General features: G+C 45.3%; 1 protein-coding gene and 1 non-coding gene across 2 annotated transcripts; both read left to right on the top strand.

Annotated features, from left to right (window-relative positions):
• Positions 1-6,288: 6,288 nt before the first annotated feature.
• On the top strand, positions 6,289-9,681 carry LOC110530175 (uncharacterized). The gene is made up of 7 exons (XR_016482482.1): positions 6,289-6,939; positions 7,277-7,421; positions 7,703-7,798; positions 8,228-8,372; positions 8,740-8,894; positions 9,093-9,232; positions 9,358-9,681. It is a non-coding gene; the product is annotated as an uncharacterized LOC110530175 (transcript).
• A 1,083-nt stretch (positions 9,682-10,764) lies between these two features.
• Positions 10,765-12,502, top strand: LOC149982035 (uncharacterized). Its single transcript, XM_090183057.1, has one exon. It carries the CDS (start codon positions 10,765-10,767, stop codon positions 11,749-11,751), a length of 987 nt encoding a protein of 328 aa, XP_090039183.1. The 3' UTR covers positions 11,752-12,502.
• The last annotated feature ends 3,620 nt before the right edge of the window (positions 12,503-16,122 follow it).

The raw sequence follows: 16,122 nt of genomic DNA, 5'->3' as shown, positions 1-16,122 counted from the left end.
CTCATTATCACATTTATGCACGCAACCACTCACTTACACTACTGATTACTGAATACACACACACCATTGTTAATTATATTTAGTTTACTTTAGTTAAATAAATATATTTTGTTATTCCCTATCTCCATGTTGTCTCCTTGTTTGTTACGTGCTTTGAGCCGGTTCGTGACAGAAATAATATTAACATTTGTTGAGCCTCAAATAGAATTAGAATGTATAACAAAGTTTTAAAAAACTCATATTTAGATGTTAGCTAGGCCCGTTTTGTGGTTGGAATTATTGTTTGAGAATTTAGGCATGAGCTATCAACTTTTGACAGACTGGTTTCACAGAGTTTCTAAACTCATTACTAAACAACTGTACTATCTTCACTGGTTTCTTCTGGACGAACAAAAAACTTCTTTTTTTTTAGCAAAAAAAGTTTCCAAATGTGCATAATTGTGATTGGAGGATAGCTGTGAGGGTGATCAAATCCGGAACTAATCCTCTGTTCTCTTCGAGTTTATTAATGATAGAATGTTCATAACTGAAGATTGGCAGTAAAGCCAGTCTCTTAAGCACATGACATGGAGTACAGGGAGTGGATTAGCTAAAGCCTTTACTGCATAGAACGTATTTGCATCATCAATAATCAGATTTAAAATCATGGCTATACCTATGCGATTAAATATTTGGTTGTTGATTGACTAACTGCAGTATAATCATGGTTTTGGAAGACCTCATCTGATGCAGTAATGTGATGCAGTACTGTATCAACCAGGTTCTTGGGTAGGGCAGAGTCAATGGAGACCTGAACTAGGTAATGGATATGGAACACAACACATACAGGATTATCACACAAAATATATGTTATTGACTAATCTAACAAGGATGTATGCTGTCGGGCTTGGATTGCCATTTACCACAAAACGCAGATCTCAAAATAAAATTACACTTACAATTTGAAGAAATGTTGACTTGACATACACTCCCTGGTGCATTTATTTGGACAGTGAAGCGAAAACATTTAATTTGGCTCTATACGCCAGCGTTTTGGATTTGAGATCAATTGTTGTATGCGAGGCAACAGTACAGAAAGTCACCTTTTATTTTAGGTTTAGAAATGAAAGCACTTTATGCATCTAGTCCCCCAATTTAAATGAGTTACAGATGCACAAAGACCATGCCCTCAAAACATGCTAACCTCTCACCGTTACCAATAACAGGGGAGGTTACCATTTTTTTCATGGTAGCACCCACATTCATTTAGAAGTCTTCAGAAACATATGCTATTCTTATTTACAATAAAAGTCACTCCAAATTGACACGATCCATTATTGAACATTCCTTTCTACTGGGCACAATTTAATCTGAAACACAACCAAAACAATGTAGTCATTGTGTGCTAGGAATATGGGATCAAATACTAAGCTTTTTACTAAACGTAATACACTATAAGTGAATTTGTCCAAATACTTACGACACCTTAAAATCAGGGGATTAGATCATGTACATAAAGTGCTTTCATTTCTAAACGGTAAAAATATATATGAAATACCCTGAAATTTGAAGGTGACAGTTGATCTCAAATCCCAAATGCTGGAATATACAGTGCATTCGGAAAGTATTCAGACCTCTTGACTTTTTCCACATTTTGTTACGTTACAGCATTACTCTAAAATATATTAAATTATATATTTTTCCTCATCAATCTACACACAACACTCCATAATGACAAACCAAAAACAGATTTTTTGGAAATGTTTGCAAATGTCTTAAATATAAAAAACAGGAATACCTTATTTACGTAAGTATTCAGACCCTTTGGGATGACACTCGAAATTGAGCTCAGGTGCATCCTGTTTCCATTGATCATCCTTGAGATGTTTCTACAACTTGATTGGAGTTCACCTATTGTCAGACATCAGGATAAGACCCAGATACAGACAGTTCAAAATAACAAAATTCGGGGGCCGGCAGATGTCAGTAATCCAGGACAGAGTCTGTAAACTACAGAATGGCAGGCAGGCTCCGGGCAGGCAGAGGTCAGTAATCCAGGGCAGGGTATGTAAGGTACAGAACGGCAGGCAGGCTCAGGGCAGGCAGGGGTCAGTAATCCAGGGCAGTGTCAAGAGGTACAGAACGGCAGAGGGAAAGAGGAGACAGGACTGTGAGACAGAGGTTTAATCCTTGATACATGAATGTGGGATGTATACGGAGGGTGTGGGGCAACAGAAGATGAACAGCAGAGGGGCTAAGGATCTTGAGTATGGGGAAAGGGCCGATAAAACTGGGGGAAAGTTTGCAGTACTCTACCTGGAGGGGCAGATCCCGAGTAGACAGACATACCCTCTGCCCAAGACGATAGCGGGGAGCCGTGGTCCGGTGGCAGTCTTCCGGTTGACGATACCTGGAGGTTTTCTTGAGAAGAGTGGATCGAGCTCTCTTCCAGGGATGCCGATATCGGCGGACGAACATCTGGCCCGAGGGTATGTTGACCTCTTCCTCCGGGAAGAGCGGGGGTTGATAACCCACGGAGCACTCGAAAGGTGAGAGCCCCCCGGGGCCTCCCGGGTGGCGCAGTGGTTAAGGGTGCTGTACTGTAGCGCCAGCTGTGCCACCAGAGACTCTGGGGTCGCACCCAGGCTCTGTCGCAACTGGCCACGACCGGGAGGTCCGTGGGGCGACGCACAATTGGCCTAGCGTCGCCCGGGTTAGGGAGGGTTTGGCCGGTAGGGAAATCCTTGTCTCATCGCGCACCAGCGACTCCTGTGGCGGGCTGGGCGCAGTGCACGCTAAACAAAGTTGCCAGGTGCACGGTGTTTCCTCCGACACATTGGTGCGGCTGGCTTCCGGGTTGGATGGTGCTGTGTTAAGAAGCAGTGCGGCTTGGTTGGGTTGTGTATTGGAGGACGCATGACTTTCAACCTTCGTCTCTCCCGAGCCCGTACGGGAGTTGTAGCGATGAGACAAGATAGTAGCAACTAAACAATTGGATACCACGAAATTGGGGAGAAAAAGGGGTAAAAATTCAACAAAAAAAGAAAGGTGAGAGCCCAGTGGCCGAGCAGGGAAGGGTGTGCTGGGCGTACTTCACCCACATGAGTTGCTGGCTCCAGGTGTTGGGGTTGGCCAAGACGAGGCACCAAAGAGTCGAGGCACCAGGTCCTTATTGGCACGCTCCGACTGGCCATTGGATTGAGGATGAAACCTGGGGGACAGGCTGGCCGAAGACCCTATGAGGGTGCAGAATGCCTTCAAGAACTGAGACGAGAACTGAGGACCACGGTCAGAGACCGTGTCCACCGTAAGTCCATGGATCCTGAAGACGTGCTACACCATGAGCTGGGCTGTTTCCTTGGCAGAAGGTAGCTTGGGGAGGAAAATGAAATGGGCGGCTTTGGAAAACCTGTCCACCACAGTGACGATAGTGGTGTTGCCATCAGACAAAGGGAGACCAGTGACAAAGTCCAGGGATATATGTGACCAGGGAAGGTGAGGGACAGGAAAAGGTTGAAGGAGGCCAACCAGAGCTTGCCGAGGAGTCTTGTTCTGAGGATAGACAGTGCAGGCGGCAAACGCAGAGACGTCAGGGACTATGGTGGGCCACCAAACTCGCTGCCGCACAAAGGCCAGGGTCCGATGGGAGCCAGGGTGGCAGGGAAGCATGGAGGAATGAGCCCATTCCAGCGCCTCACGGACCTGGTTCTCTATTACCCAGTCGAGGGTTGCCGCCAGGCATGAGGAGGATAGGATTGTCTCTGGGTACGAGGGTGTAGATACGGGGCTATAGTGGCGTGAAAGCTTGTCCGGCTTAACATTCTTAGACCCCGGGTGGTAGAAGATGGTGAAGTTGAACTGGGTGAACAACAGGGCCCATCGAGCTTGCCTGGAGTTGAGACACTTGGCGGTGCGGAGATATACCAGGTTCTTGTGGTCCGTCCACACTATGAATGGAAGTTCCGCCCCCTCTAACCAGTGTCTCTACTACACCAATGCCTTCTTCACCGCAAGACAATTAGCGATTCCCCACATCATAATTTCTCTCAGTGGCGTTAAGACAATCGGAGAAGAAGGCACAGAGATGCAGCTTAATAAGGTCCAGGGCAGAATGCTGGGACAGGACAGCCCCCACTCCGACATCCGACGCATCTACCTCCACCACAAACTGACTGGACAGGTCCAGATGGATCAATATGGAAGCTGTGGTGAAGCGGTGCTTAAGGTCCAGGAAAGCCCGGGCAGCAGCTGGGGGCCACGCGAACGGAACCTTGGGAGAGGTGAGTGCTGAGGGGGGAAGCCAGGGTGCTGTAACCTCGGATAAAACGGTGATAGAAATGGGCAAATCCTAGGTAGCGTTGCAGCTGCACTCTGGACTGGGTTGGGGCCAATCCACCACCGCTCTTACCTTTCTGGGATCCATCTCCATATTCCCAGCAGCGAGGATGTATCCAAGGAAGGAGATGGTGGAGAGATGGAATTCGCATTTTAAAGCTGGTTCTCCAGGAGACGCTGGTGGACCTGTCGGACGTGGAGCACGTGTTCTTGAGCCGAGCGGGGAAAGATAAGGATGTCGTCAAGGTAGACAAGCACGAACCGGTTCAACATGTTCAGGAGAACGTCATTAACCAGGGCCTGGACACAGCAGGAGCATTGGTCAGACCGAATGGCATCACCAGGTATTCATAGTGTCCGCTAGCAGTGTTGAATGCTGTCTTCCACTTGTCACTTTCCCGTATACATGGCAGGTGATAGGCATTTCGCAGGTCCAACTTAGAGAAGATAGTGGCCCCTGGAGCGGCTCGAAAGCCGAGGCAAAGAGTGGTAGTAGGTGCACGGGTGCCTCAATGTCATTGAGGCCCCGGTAGTCGATGCACGCGTGCAGGGTTTTGTCCTTCTCCACAAAGAAGAACCCTGCGCTGGCAGGGGAGGCAGAAGGACGTATACCCACTGCAGCCAAGGAGTCCTCGATGTCTCCATAGCCTTGGTCTCCAGACCCAACAGTGAATACAGCCCTCCCCGGGGTGGTGTAGTGCCCGGGAGAAGGTCGATCCCATAATCATACGGTCGATGCGGAGGGAGTGAAGTGGCCTGTGCCTGCACTGCAAACCTCCCGGAGGTCCTGGTATTCCGCGGTAACGGCGGAGAGCTCTAAGGCTTCTTCCGAGCCAACAGGAAGACGTCCCGGGGCAGGCTGCGCTGACTTCAGGCAATGGCCATGGCAGAACGGGCTCCAGCCCATGATAGTACCAGCAGTCCAGTTGATAAGGGGATTGTGGCGCTGGAGCCAAGAAGATCCCAATAACCCCGATTGGACCAGAATAGACCAGAATAGACCTCCTCTCCTTCTTATGTTCCCGTAGTCGAGATCAGTAGGCAGTTCCCGTCCTTAACCACCTCCGATAATCCATGAAGGAATGTGTCAAACAGGGATTCCGTGTTCCAAGCACTCCCGTCAGCCACCGAAACCTTTTTTTTTTTTACCTCAGTCACAAACTCCTCCAGGCTGAAACACACAGCAGATTGTTGTTCCCACACTGCCATAGCCCAGGCGAGAACCCTCCTGGACGTTAGCGCTATGAGATATGCTATCTTCGAGGGGTCCGAGGGGAAGGACGAGGGCTGCATCTCGAAGATGAGGGAGCACTGGGAGAGAAACGCCCGACAGGTTCCTGACCCTCCAACGAAGCATTTTGGAGGATGTAAGCAGGGTTCTCGGGAAGCCGAGGTGGCGGGGCTTCTGACTTTGCAACTCGGCCAGATAGTGATGAACACGCACCCACCTGTTCCCGTTACAATACCATAACATACATTTGTAGTTTGATTTGCTAACTCACATTTCTACCAAAACATATTTTCCTCTATTACAAATAGTTTTTAGATGTATCATTAGACTGTGAGAATAACTGATAACCATTTTAGTTTAAATATTTTGCATTGTATAGACTACTCTTGCACAGCAGGTGGTGCTAGTAATGCCGATGATAACGCTGACTAGCATTTTTCCACTCATTAGATTTGTTACAGAACACTCTGAGGACTTTCAAAGTGATTTAGAAATTATATAAGTTAAGGGCTAAAAGTTAAAACAACCACTCAATGTAGTGTGACAACTGTGAAACTAATAACAGGAAGGAGGTCTCCCCACCCAGGGAGGGGTGAAACCCTTAGGCTTGTAGTAGATTAGGAAACATGTTGCAGAATATGATAAGCAATGACCATTTGGAGAAGACTTGTACATAGCATTTGTTTATTGAGTTAATGCCAAATAATAGAAGGGGACATTTAACATGTGTGTGTGTGTGTTTCAAAGTAGATTAGAGAAATATTGACAATTATAGAATGGAACATGTCTGTGTGGATTTGCAGGAAACAATTTGGTCTATTACTCCGACATTATAGACTAGACTGTGCTCTGAGAAGGAAAGTAAGTCAGGCACTGGGAAACCACAGAGGTGTGCTGTTTTGAGCTCGACTTGTCAGTTGCAGACATGTAGATAGAGGAACCTGGTTAGAAAGAAGGAGCTATCGAAGTTGAACATTGTGACAGAGTTAGATGAGAGGAGGGGCATTTATAAAGTGTATGTCATAAACAAATGTGTCAGGTATAAAAGGCTATGTGCATTGTATGATACTCAGAGCTCTCGTGAATAAAGAATCTGACTCTTGAAAGCTTGGTCTCCGTCTGCTTCATTTAAACCAGAACCTTACAAACTCTGGGTTGCAGACTGAGTAGATTAATTAAAGTTCCGTTTAAGAACATTGAGAACATAATTCTCTTAACACATAGTCAGCTATCGACTGGACAGCCAGTTATCTAGACAGGCCTACATTTGAGCTGTTGAAGTGAGATAGGTACAATGGAGGACAGAAGCCTTCCTCGTGTTGTGGTCATTACACTGTCTGTGCTGATCTACATTTCTGCTTTGGCAATAAATGTCATGGCAGGAGCTGGAAAGGGTGAGTGAGTTTATCATGTAACTTTGAACTCAGTGTGTAATAAAGTGCTATCATATGCTGCAACTATCTATGTGATGGCTTCTTCTAGTAAATGTTTGGGCAAGAAACCAAAAATGTTGGGCAATGATACCAATGTCATTATTCTGTTAATATGGTAATATTAAGTTATTACTTTGGAAGTAGAGGCACAAATGTAAAAGCAGAAGTCCCCCCAGCATGACATAAACTTAGGGAGGAAGTCCTGTGCTTCAGAAAACATAACTTACTGACACAGAAACATCTACTGTAGTTTCGCATCTGTTACAATGCACTTGTTTTGCTACACTTTCTCTCGTAGGACCATTCCATTGGAGTACAGGGAACATCTCCAGAAAGTATGAGACTGACATAACTCCGTCTGGATGGACCTTCTCCATCTGGGGGCTTATCTACACCTGGCTGGCCCTCATGGTCATGTATATCATCTCCTTGATCTACAGAGGGTATGGACACACAACTATTGGCCTGCCTATATCAGATAATCCAACCATGCAGCCATCCATCTGCCTACTATTCTATTGTATTGTACTGTCATCTATTCTATTACATATTTTAGGCCACCATCCTACTGTAGCGTCAACATGTAGACAATGAAGTGCAGTAATTCATTTATTAGAAATGAACATTGTATTATTATGTAGGTATTGAAACAGTTTTGATGTTGGTAGCTACAGTAGAATGTGTGTTCTTCTGACACCAACGTTTTTCTTCTTCTATTCCTCAGGAGCTGGACCCTCTCTGTGCTACTGTGCGGTTTCTACCTGTCCTGGATAGTTAACATGGCCCTCAACATGACCTGGCTGCTCCTATGGGATCCAGAGTGCATAACAGTCTTTTAACACCTTAAACCAATGAGATCCAATGTCGTTATCAGCCATGGGTGAATCGTGTGCTGTTCCTGTTTCCTGACTAGCCTGATTTAAATGGATGGGTGGTTGCAAAATGGCAGCATCTCTCCACTTACTGTAACCGTACAACACCGCCCACACTGTGGGCCTCTGCCAGTCCGTATAGAACATTGAGACAAGTTGAACCACATAGGCCTAGCATTTCCCCCAACTCCTTTGCTTTTCAATGTTGTTACCACATAAGGTACAACATAATACCCATTGATATTCATCATATTGCTCTGGGTCTCTATCATGCTATGACAAATACCAGGCATGTAGATTGGCAGCTCAAACCACAGAGGTAACTTGTTGATCAAATAGAGTGGTCTTTTTTTTATTTTTTTTACTGTTCCTGACAGGCAGGTGACTGCTGCATTGATTGTAATGGCGACCATTGCTGTCACCTACTACTCCGTGGGCTTCTTCTCCTGCTATGGGCTGAGTGTTTACGGAGCCTGGCTCAGCCAGAACCACCCCAGGGACCTCTGGTGCATTCGTTTGCTGGTGAGTTTAATTTGAGGGTTAATCGAGTTAGTTGTTCGATAATCTCACGCCAGCATCATGATTGTAGCCTGGTCCCAGATCTGCTTAAGCCAACTCCAGTCAGCGTATTGTTTTTCATAGGATTCGTGCACGCCATTTAATTGAATGGCAAAATGTACTGTATATTGAGAGGAGTTGGCTAAAGCACATTCAGATCTGAGGCCTGGCCATCCTAGTGCTTTTTACTTTACTGTAATTATATTGTGCTGTGGTTTCCCTAGTTATTTTAGGTAATCCACTTTCAGTTCCTCTATCCTTCATTTGTCCTCTCATGAGGAATCCCACAATTCTACAGTCATACTACAGGTATCATTTTCTTAACTCTTAGGTGCAAAATAGCATTGCGCTGTACAGCACGTGGACAACTATCGCCACTTTGATCAACTTCACTCTGGTGTTGGACCTCTCTGGAGTGGCAAGGAGCACTGCAGCCACCGTGTCTCTCTGCATCCTACTGGTGGAGGTGATCGGATGGTGAGCTCAGTTTAACAAAGTCTGTCGTATGAGAATCAGGCTCATCACTTTTTATATTACAGTTTTGGGCATATGATCCAATCTCACTTACTTTAGGCATATCTTTCATTTGTTCATTATCTAGATGTTACTAAAATTGGACTTCTCAGCACATTTGTGCACACAGCCACATACTCTCAATGTAATTGTAATGTGTTTTCATTGTAGATTTGGTATTGAGAACTTCCTGCTGGATCAGCATGTGAGGTACATCCTGACTATTTACCCTGTGGTGATCATTGCTCTGGTTGGAAACGTGACCAAGCACTACGGCCCTGCAGCACCAAGCGCTAACGCTATCTTCATGGGTGAGTAGTCGTCATCTCTCAGACTAGAGATCTATTACCAAGTGCAAAGTCAACGACACCTGGTATACTCAGTGTAAATGTAAATTATGTCTAATAATTCACTCTGTGTCTTCTGTCACTTCCAGTTGTGCTCTTGGTGATTTCCTGTGTGCTCCTCCTGGTGGTGCAAGTCTCCCTGGTGATCAGGAGAACCAGGAACCAGACCCTTCACCCGGAGGCTCTGACCTCACCCAGCAGCCTGTCCAAGAAGCAGAGGAAGATTCTCATGTAGACAACTGGTACACACTTACTTACTTACTTACTTACTGACTTTATTGTCCCCATGGGGACATTTTGTTGTAGTGTCATATACACGTTTAAAGTGGCATTTAAATACAAAACAAAATTGACAATACAACTTTCATAACAGTTACATACCAATAAAACATTAAAAAAATATAAATAATAAAGACAAGCCTGCTGGCCTTACTGAGTCGATAGGAACATTAGCCCGAGCTATTTAGGAGGGATATCACACCTGGCACAAATGATTGTCTGGTTCTGTTTTTCCTGCTGAGGGGTGCCCTATACCTACAGGGGGTGGCTTGTGTCTAAAATGATTTTGTGAGCCTTGCGGAGGGCCCTGACCTTAAAGATCTCATCCATGCCTGTCTGTTTGACTCCAAGTACCTTGCTTGCTGTGGTGATAATCCTTCTCAGCATATTTCTCTGGCTGACAGTGGCATTGCCAAACCAACAAACAATACAAAAAGTTCAAATACTCTCAATGAAAGATTGGTAAAACAGAGTCAGTATAGTACAGTCTACACCCCACTGTGATCTGTCTTATCACTGAAATGCCAAAGCCCAATTGCCTATAACATACAGTACATAGCACATATCTGCCTATTTTACACCATACACATTCATAATTCAGTTTGGACAAGAAGCAGTGGAAGATATTCATGTAAAAGAATGGTAGCCTGTTTCACACATGATGTCTACCAAAGTGTCAAAGCCTATACTGCCTTTAAAATGTTTTCCCCTTTACACTTTACATTCAGTATTCAAATATCTGTATTTATCCAATCACAACACTTCGCTCAGCTGATATAATACATATAACCCATCTCTGTATGCTAATCAATGCACTGAATCATGATCATGATCATACGATTCCAGTGTAAATAACACTATATATTTTAACATGATTAATTCTTACTATTATGCATAGATCTTATAAATAAAAACACATATTTTGCCTATAGTTGTCACTCCCTGACCTTAGAGATCCTTCATTCTCTATTTTGGTTAGGTCAGGGTGTGACTAGGGTGGGTAGTCTAGTTTTTTAAATTTCTATGTTGGCCTGGTATGGTTCCCAATCAGAGACAGCTGTCTATCGTTGTCTCTGATTGGGGATCATACTTAGGCAGCCTTTTCCCACTGTTTTTTTGTAGGATCTTGTTTTTTGTGTAGCTGCCTGTGAGCAGCCCAGAACGTCACATTTAATTTTCTTCTATATTGTTTGTGGTGAGTTTCATATTTATTAAACATGTGGAACTCTAAGTACGCTGCACCTTGGTCCATTCATTCAGACGATTGTGACAGAAGATCCCACCACCCACAGACCAAGCAGCGTACCCAGGAGGAGCAGGGAGTCAATAGAACAGTGCGAGGAGGGATACCGGAGAATGGAGTTGGCGAGGAGTATGCGGCAACGCAGGCATTTGGAAGAGCGTGTCACCAGTCCGGTGCAAACTGTGCCGGTCCCACGCATCAGGCCTCCAGGGTTCACAGTCCAGAGCCTCCGCCGAGGGTTCCCAGTCCAGAGCCTCCGGCGAAGGTTCCCAGTCCAGAGCCTCCAGCGAGGGTTCCCAGTCCAGAGCCTCCAGCAAGGGTTCGCAGTCCAGAGCCTCTGGCGACGGTTCGCAGTCCAGAGCCTCCGGTGACGGTTCCCAGTCCAGAGCCTCTGGCAAAGGTCCGCAGCCCGGAACCTCCAGCAACGGTTCGCAGTCCGGAGCCTCCAATGAGGATCCATGGCCAGGAGCCTCCAATGAGGATCCATGGCCCGGAGCCTCCAGTGATGATCCATGGCCCGGAGCCTCCAGTGATGATCCATGGCCCGGAGCCTCCAGTGACAATCCAGGGCCCAGAGCCTCCAGTGACGATCCACATTCCGGTTCCTCCGGCGACAATCTACGGTCCGAAGTCCCCGACGACGATCCACGGTCCGGAGCTTTCGGTGACGATATACGGTCCGGAGTCCCCGGCGATGATCTACGGTCCGGAGTTCCCGGTGACAATCCACGGTCCGGTTCCTCCGGCGACGGTTCCTCCGGCGACGATCCACGGTCCGGAGCTTCCGACGACGATCCACGGTCCGGAGCTTCCGACGACGATCCACGGTCCAGAGCTTCCGACGACGATCCCCGCACCAGAGTCGCCACCTAAGCTGGCGGATCCGCAAGCGGAGCGGGGTTTACGTCCCGCACCGGAGCCGCCACCGAGGCTAGATGTCCACCCGGACCCTCCCCTATAGAGTCAGGTTTTGCAGCTGGAGTCCGCACCTTTGGGGGGAGTACTGACCTTAGAGAGCCTTTTATTCTCTATTTTGGTTAGGTTAGGGTATGACTAAGGTGGGTAGTCTAGTTTTTTCATTTCTATGTTGGCCTGGTATGGTTCCCAATCAGAGACAGCTGTCTATCGTTGTCTCTGATTGGGGATCATATTTAGACAGCCTTTTTTATTAATCATGTGGAACTCTAAGTACGCTGCGTCTTGGTCCATTAATTCAGACGATTGTGACAACAGTCTACTGTGCTGTATTTATAATGACATGTTCACTTATGAAAATCTATTAGTCTAGACACTGATGATGTTATTTTATTTATTCAACCTGGTAAATTGACTGAGAACACATTCTAATTTACAGCAATGACCCTGGGAATAGTTACCAGAGAGAAGAATGAACTAATTGAAAGCTGGGGATGATTAAGTGTCCATCGGGGTATGAGGGTGTCACGTGTGATCCCTCTCCAGCCTCTAGGTCACCAGGCTGCTCATTATGGTGCACACCTGTCACCATCATAATGCGCACCTGAGTGTCATCAAACTCACCTGGACTCCATCACTTCCCTGATTACCTTCCCTATATATGTCACTCCCTTTGGTTCCTTCCCCAAGCGTTATTGTTTCTGTTTCTGTGTCATGTCTGTGCGTTGTTCGTGTGTTCTTGGTTTGTATTATGTTACGTTACGTTTATTTATTAAAACACTCACTCCTTGAACTTGCTTCCCGACTCTCAGCGCACATCGTTGCAGAATGATGCCTCACCCAAGGGAATCATCAGGGAGTGTTTTTATTTAAGTATTAATTAAATAAATATAATATATTAATATGTGTGTGTATTTATTTATTTTTTATTTTTTTGGTGGGAATGACGTCAGATCCGTGAGCCCCTACAGCCTCTCATGCCTCAGACAGTTCGCCAGGCTCCCCTGCCTCCGCCGGCTCGTCGGGCTTTCATGCCTTCGCCAGATAGCTAGGCTCCCCTGCTTCCACCAGCTCATCAGGCTCTCATGCGTCAGCCGGATCGACAGGCTCCCCTGCCTCAGCTGGTCAGGATCCCACGCATCAGCAGGGGTGACCGGTTCGCTCCTGATCCTCAGGATCGTCCCTTTGGTTGGCGTCCTGCGGCTGGAGCCAACCGCGTCGGGGAGGGGGTACTGTCTCGTGTGCTCCTCTCTGGCCTCTAGGTCACCAGGCTGCTGATTATGGCGCACACCTGTCACCAACGTTACGCAGACCTTGGTTCATTCCTCTCCCTGGTAAAACTCACCTGGACTCCATCACTTCCCTGATTACCTTCCCTATACAGCTTAAGTCGGAAGTTTTCATACAGCTTAGCCAAATACATTTAAACTCAGTTTTTCACAATTCCTGACATTTAATCCGATTATAAATTCCCTGTCTTAGGTCAGTTAGGATCACCACTTTATTTTAAGAATGTGAAACGTCTGAATAATAGTAGAGTGATTTATTTCAGCTTTTATTTCTTTCATCACATTCTCAGTGGGTCAGAAGTTTACATACATTCAATTAGTATTTGGTAGCATTGCCTTTAAATTGTTTAACTTGGGTCAAACGTTTCGGTTAGCCTTGCACAAGTTTCCCACAATAAGTTGGGTGAATTTTGGCCCATTCCTCCTGACAGAGCTGGTGTATCTCAGTCAGGTTTGTAGGCTTCCTTGCTCACACACGCTTTTTCAGTTCTGCCCACACATTTTCTATAGGATTGAGGTCAGGCATTTGTGATGGCCAGTCCAATACCTTGACTTTGCTGTCCTTAAGCCATTTTGCCACAACTTTGGAAGTATGGTTGGGGCCATTGTCTATTTGGAAGACCCATTTGCGACCAAGCTTTAACTTCGTGACTGATGTCTTGAGATGTTGCTTCAATATATCCACATCATTTTCCTACATCATGATGCCATCTATTTTGTGAATTGCACCAGTCCCTCCTGCAGTAAAGCACCCCCACAACATGATGCTGCCACCCCCGTGCTTCACGGTTAGGATGGTGTTCTTCGGCTTGCAAGCCTCCCCCTTTTACCTCCAAACATAATTATGTTTGGTCAATATGGCCAAACAGTTCTATTTCTGTTTCATCAGGCCAGAGGACATTACTCCAAAAAGTATGATCTTTGTCCCCATGTGCAGTTGCAAACCATAGTCTGGCTTTTTAATGGCTGTTTTGGAGCAGTGGCTTCTTCTTTGCTGAGCGGCCTTTCAGGTTATGTCGATGTTTTACTGTGGATATAGATACTTTTGTACCTGTTTCCTCCAGCATCTTCACAAGGTCCGCTGTGTTCTGTTATTGATTTGCACTTTTCGCACAAAAGTATGTTCATCTTTAGGGGACAGAACACATCTTCTTCCTGGGCGGTGTGACGGCTGCGTGGTCCCATGGTGTTTATACTTGCGTACTATTGTTTGTACAGATGAGCGTGGTACCTCCAGGCGTTTTGAAATTGCTCCCAAGGATGAACCAGACTTATGGAGGTTACAATTTTTTTTTCTGAGGTCTTGGCTGATTTCTTTTGATTTTTCCCATGATGTCAAGCAAAGAGGCACTGAGTTTAAAGGTAGGCCTTGAAAGACATCGACAGGTACACCTCCAATTGATTTGTGTATGAAAACTTCTGACCCACTGGAATTGTGATATAGTGAATTATAAGTGAAATAATCTGTCTGTAAACAATTGTTGGCAAAATGACTTGTGTCATGCACAAAGTAGATGTCCTAACCGACTTGCCAAAACTATAGTTTGTTTACAAGAAATTTGTGGAGTGGTTGAAAACGAGTTTTACTGACTACAACCTAAGTGTATGTAAACTTCCGACTTCAACTATATATGTCACTCCCTTTGCTTCCTTCCCCAGGCGTTATTGTTTCTGTGTCTTGTCTGTGCGTTCGTATTTTATTTTTTTATATTATGTTACGTTTATTTATTAAAACACTCACTCCCTGAACTTTCTTCCCAACTCTCAGTGCACATCGTTACAGAGGGCCAAATGTAGAATTTAGCCAGGATACCGGGGTTAACACCCCTACTCTTACAATAAGTGCCATGGGATCTTTAGTGACCACAGAGAGTCAGGACACCTGTTTAACATGCCATCTGAAAGACATGCCCTAAACAGGGCAATGTCCCCAGTCACTGCCCTGGGTGTTTGGGATTTTTCCTTTTCTTTTGACCAGAGGAAAGAGAGCCTCCTACTGGCCTTCCAACACCACTTCCATCAGCTTCAGGTCTCCCATATAGAGACTGACCTGGACCAACCCTGCATAACTTCAGGGATAAGTCAGAAGTGGGATGCAGGGTGGCATGCTGCTGGGATGGGTATGAGTGGAAATGTGGAATGCTTGTATAGACTTCTCCTGCACTGACGGTGGCGCTAATGCCTATGATTGACAGTGAACATGCAGACAAGCATGCCCTGAAGAAGATTATATTTACACTCATTACATTGTTTACCAAGCAAACCACACCATACTGTGGGGCCTTTTATCAACTATCGACTGGGTTAGCCAGTTATCTGGATACATTGTAGCAGATGTAGTTAGATATAATGCACGTGAGAAGCCTTCCTCGTGTTGTGGTCATTGTACTGTGTGCTGATCTACAGGTAACTGACAAAATAATGGAAACACCAACATAAAGTGTCTTAATAGGGCGTTGGGCCACCACGAGCTGCCAGAACAGCTTCAATGCACTTTAACATAGATTCTACAAGTGTCTGGAACCCTATTGGAGAGATGGGACACCATTCTTCCATGAAAAATTCCATGTTTATGGTGGTGGAAAATGAGAAATTCCAAATATCTGTATTTATCCAATCCTAACACTCAGCTCAGCTGATATACATAACACTATCAGTGTTTATAATACATATAATATATTATTTATATTTATGCACTGAATCAGATCATAATCATACAATCCCAGTGTAAATATTACAAATTTACAAAAAACAAAAAAACACTATAATTTACGTGATTGCAATGATTTTTTAAATAAAAAAACACATTTTGCATATAGCCTCATGTTAATTCAGTTGCTGAAAATATATTAGTCTACCCCCGAGTACTGATTAGTTTTAGTAGAAAGGTGGAACGCTACAATAACATGGGATGTTAGTGTTTTATTGTATGGCTTACGTGGGGCAAAAACATTTTGTCCTATGATTACATACATCTTTATCAGTCTGTCAGGCAAAGTCAGCTCTAAGTCAAAATGGAAATGATCTTGTAGTATGAAAAGAGCTGCGGAAAATAGTACATATTTACTACATGATTAAATAGACCGCACTATTGCGTAACACATGTCCCGTTCATGTAAAAGCAGCGC

The sequence above is a fragment of the Oncorhynchus mykiss genome, chromosome 8, assembly GCF_057628025.1.
Source record: "Oncorhynchus mykiss isolate SJ-2025 chromosome 8, ASM5762802v1, whole genome shotgun sequence".
Lineage (NCBI taxonomy): Eukaryota > Metazoa > Chordata > Actinopteri > Salmoniformes > Salmonidae > Oncorhynchus > Oncorhynchus mykiss.
Note: the sequence above shows the minus strand (reverse complement) of the source record. Positions and strands in the feature narration are given on the sequence as shown.

Bases quoted from the DNA above. Each gene is read 5' to 3' on its own strand.
- LOC149982035 (XM_090183057.1), top strand. From the start codon at position 10,765: ATGTGGAACTCTAAGTACGCTGCACCTTGGTCCATTCATTCAGACGAT.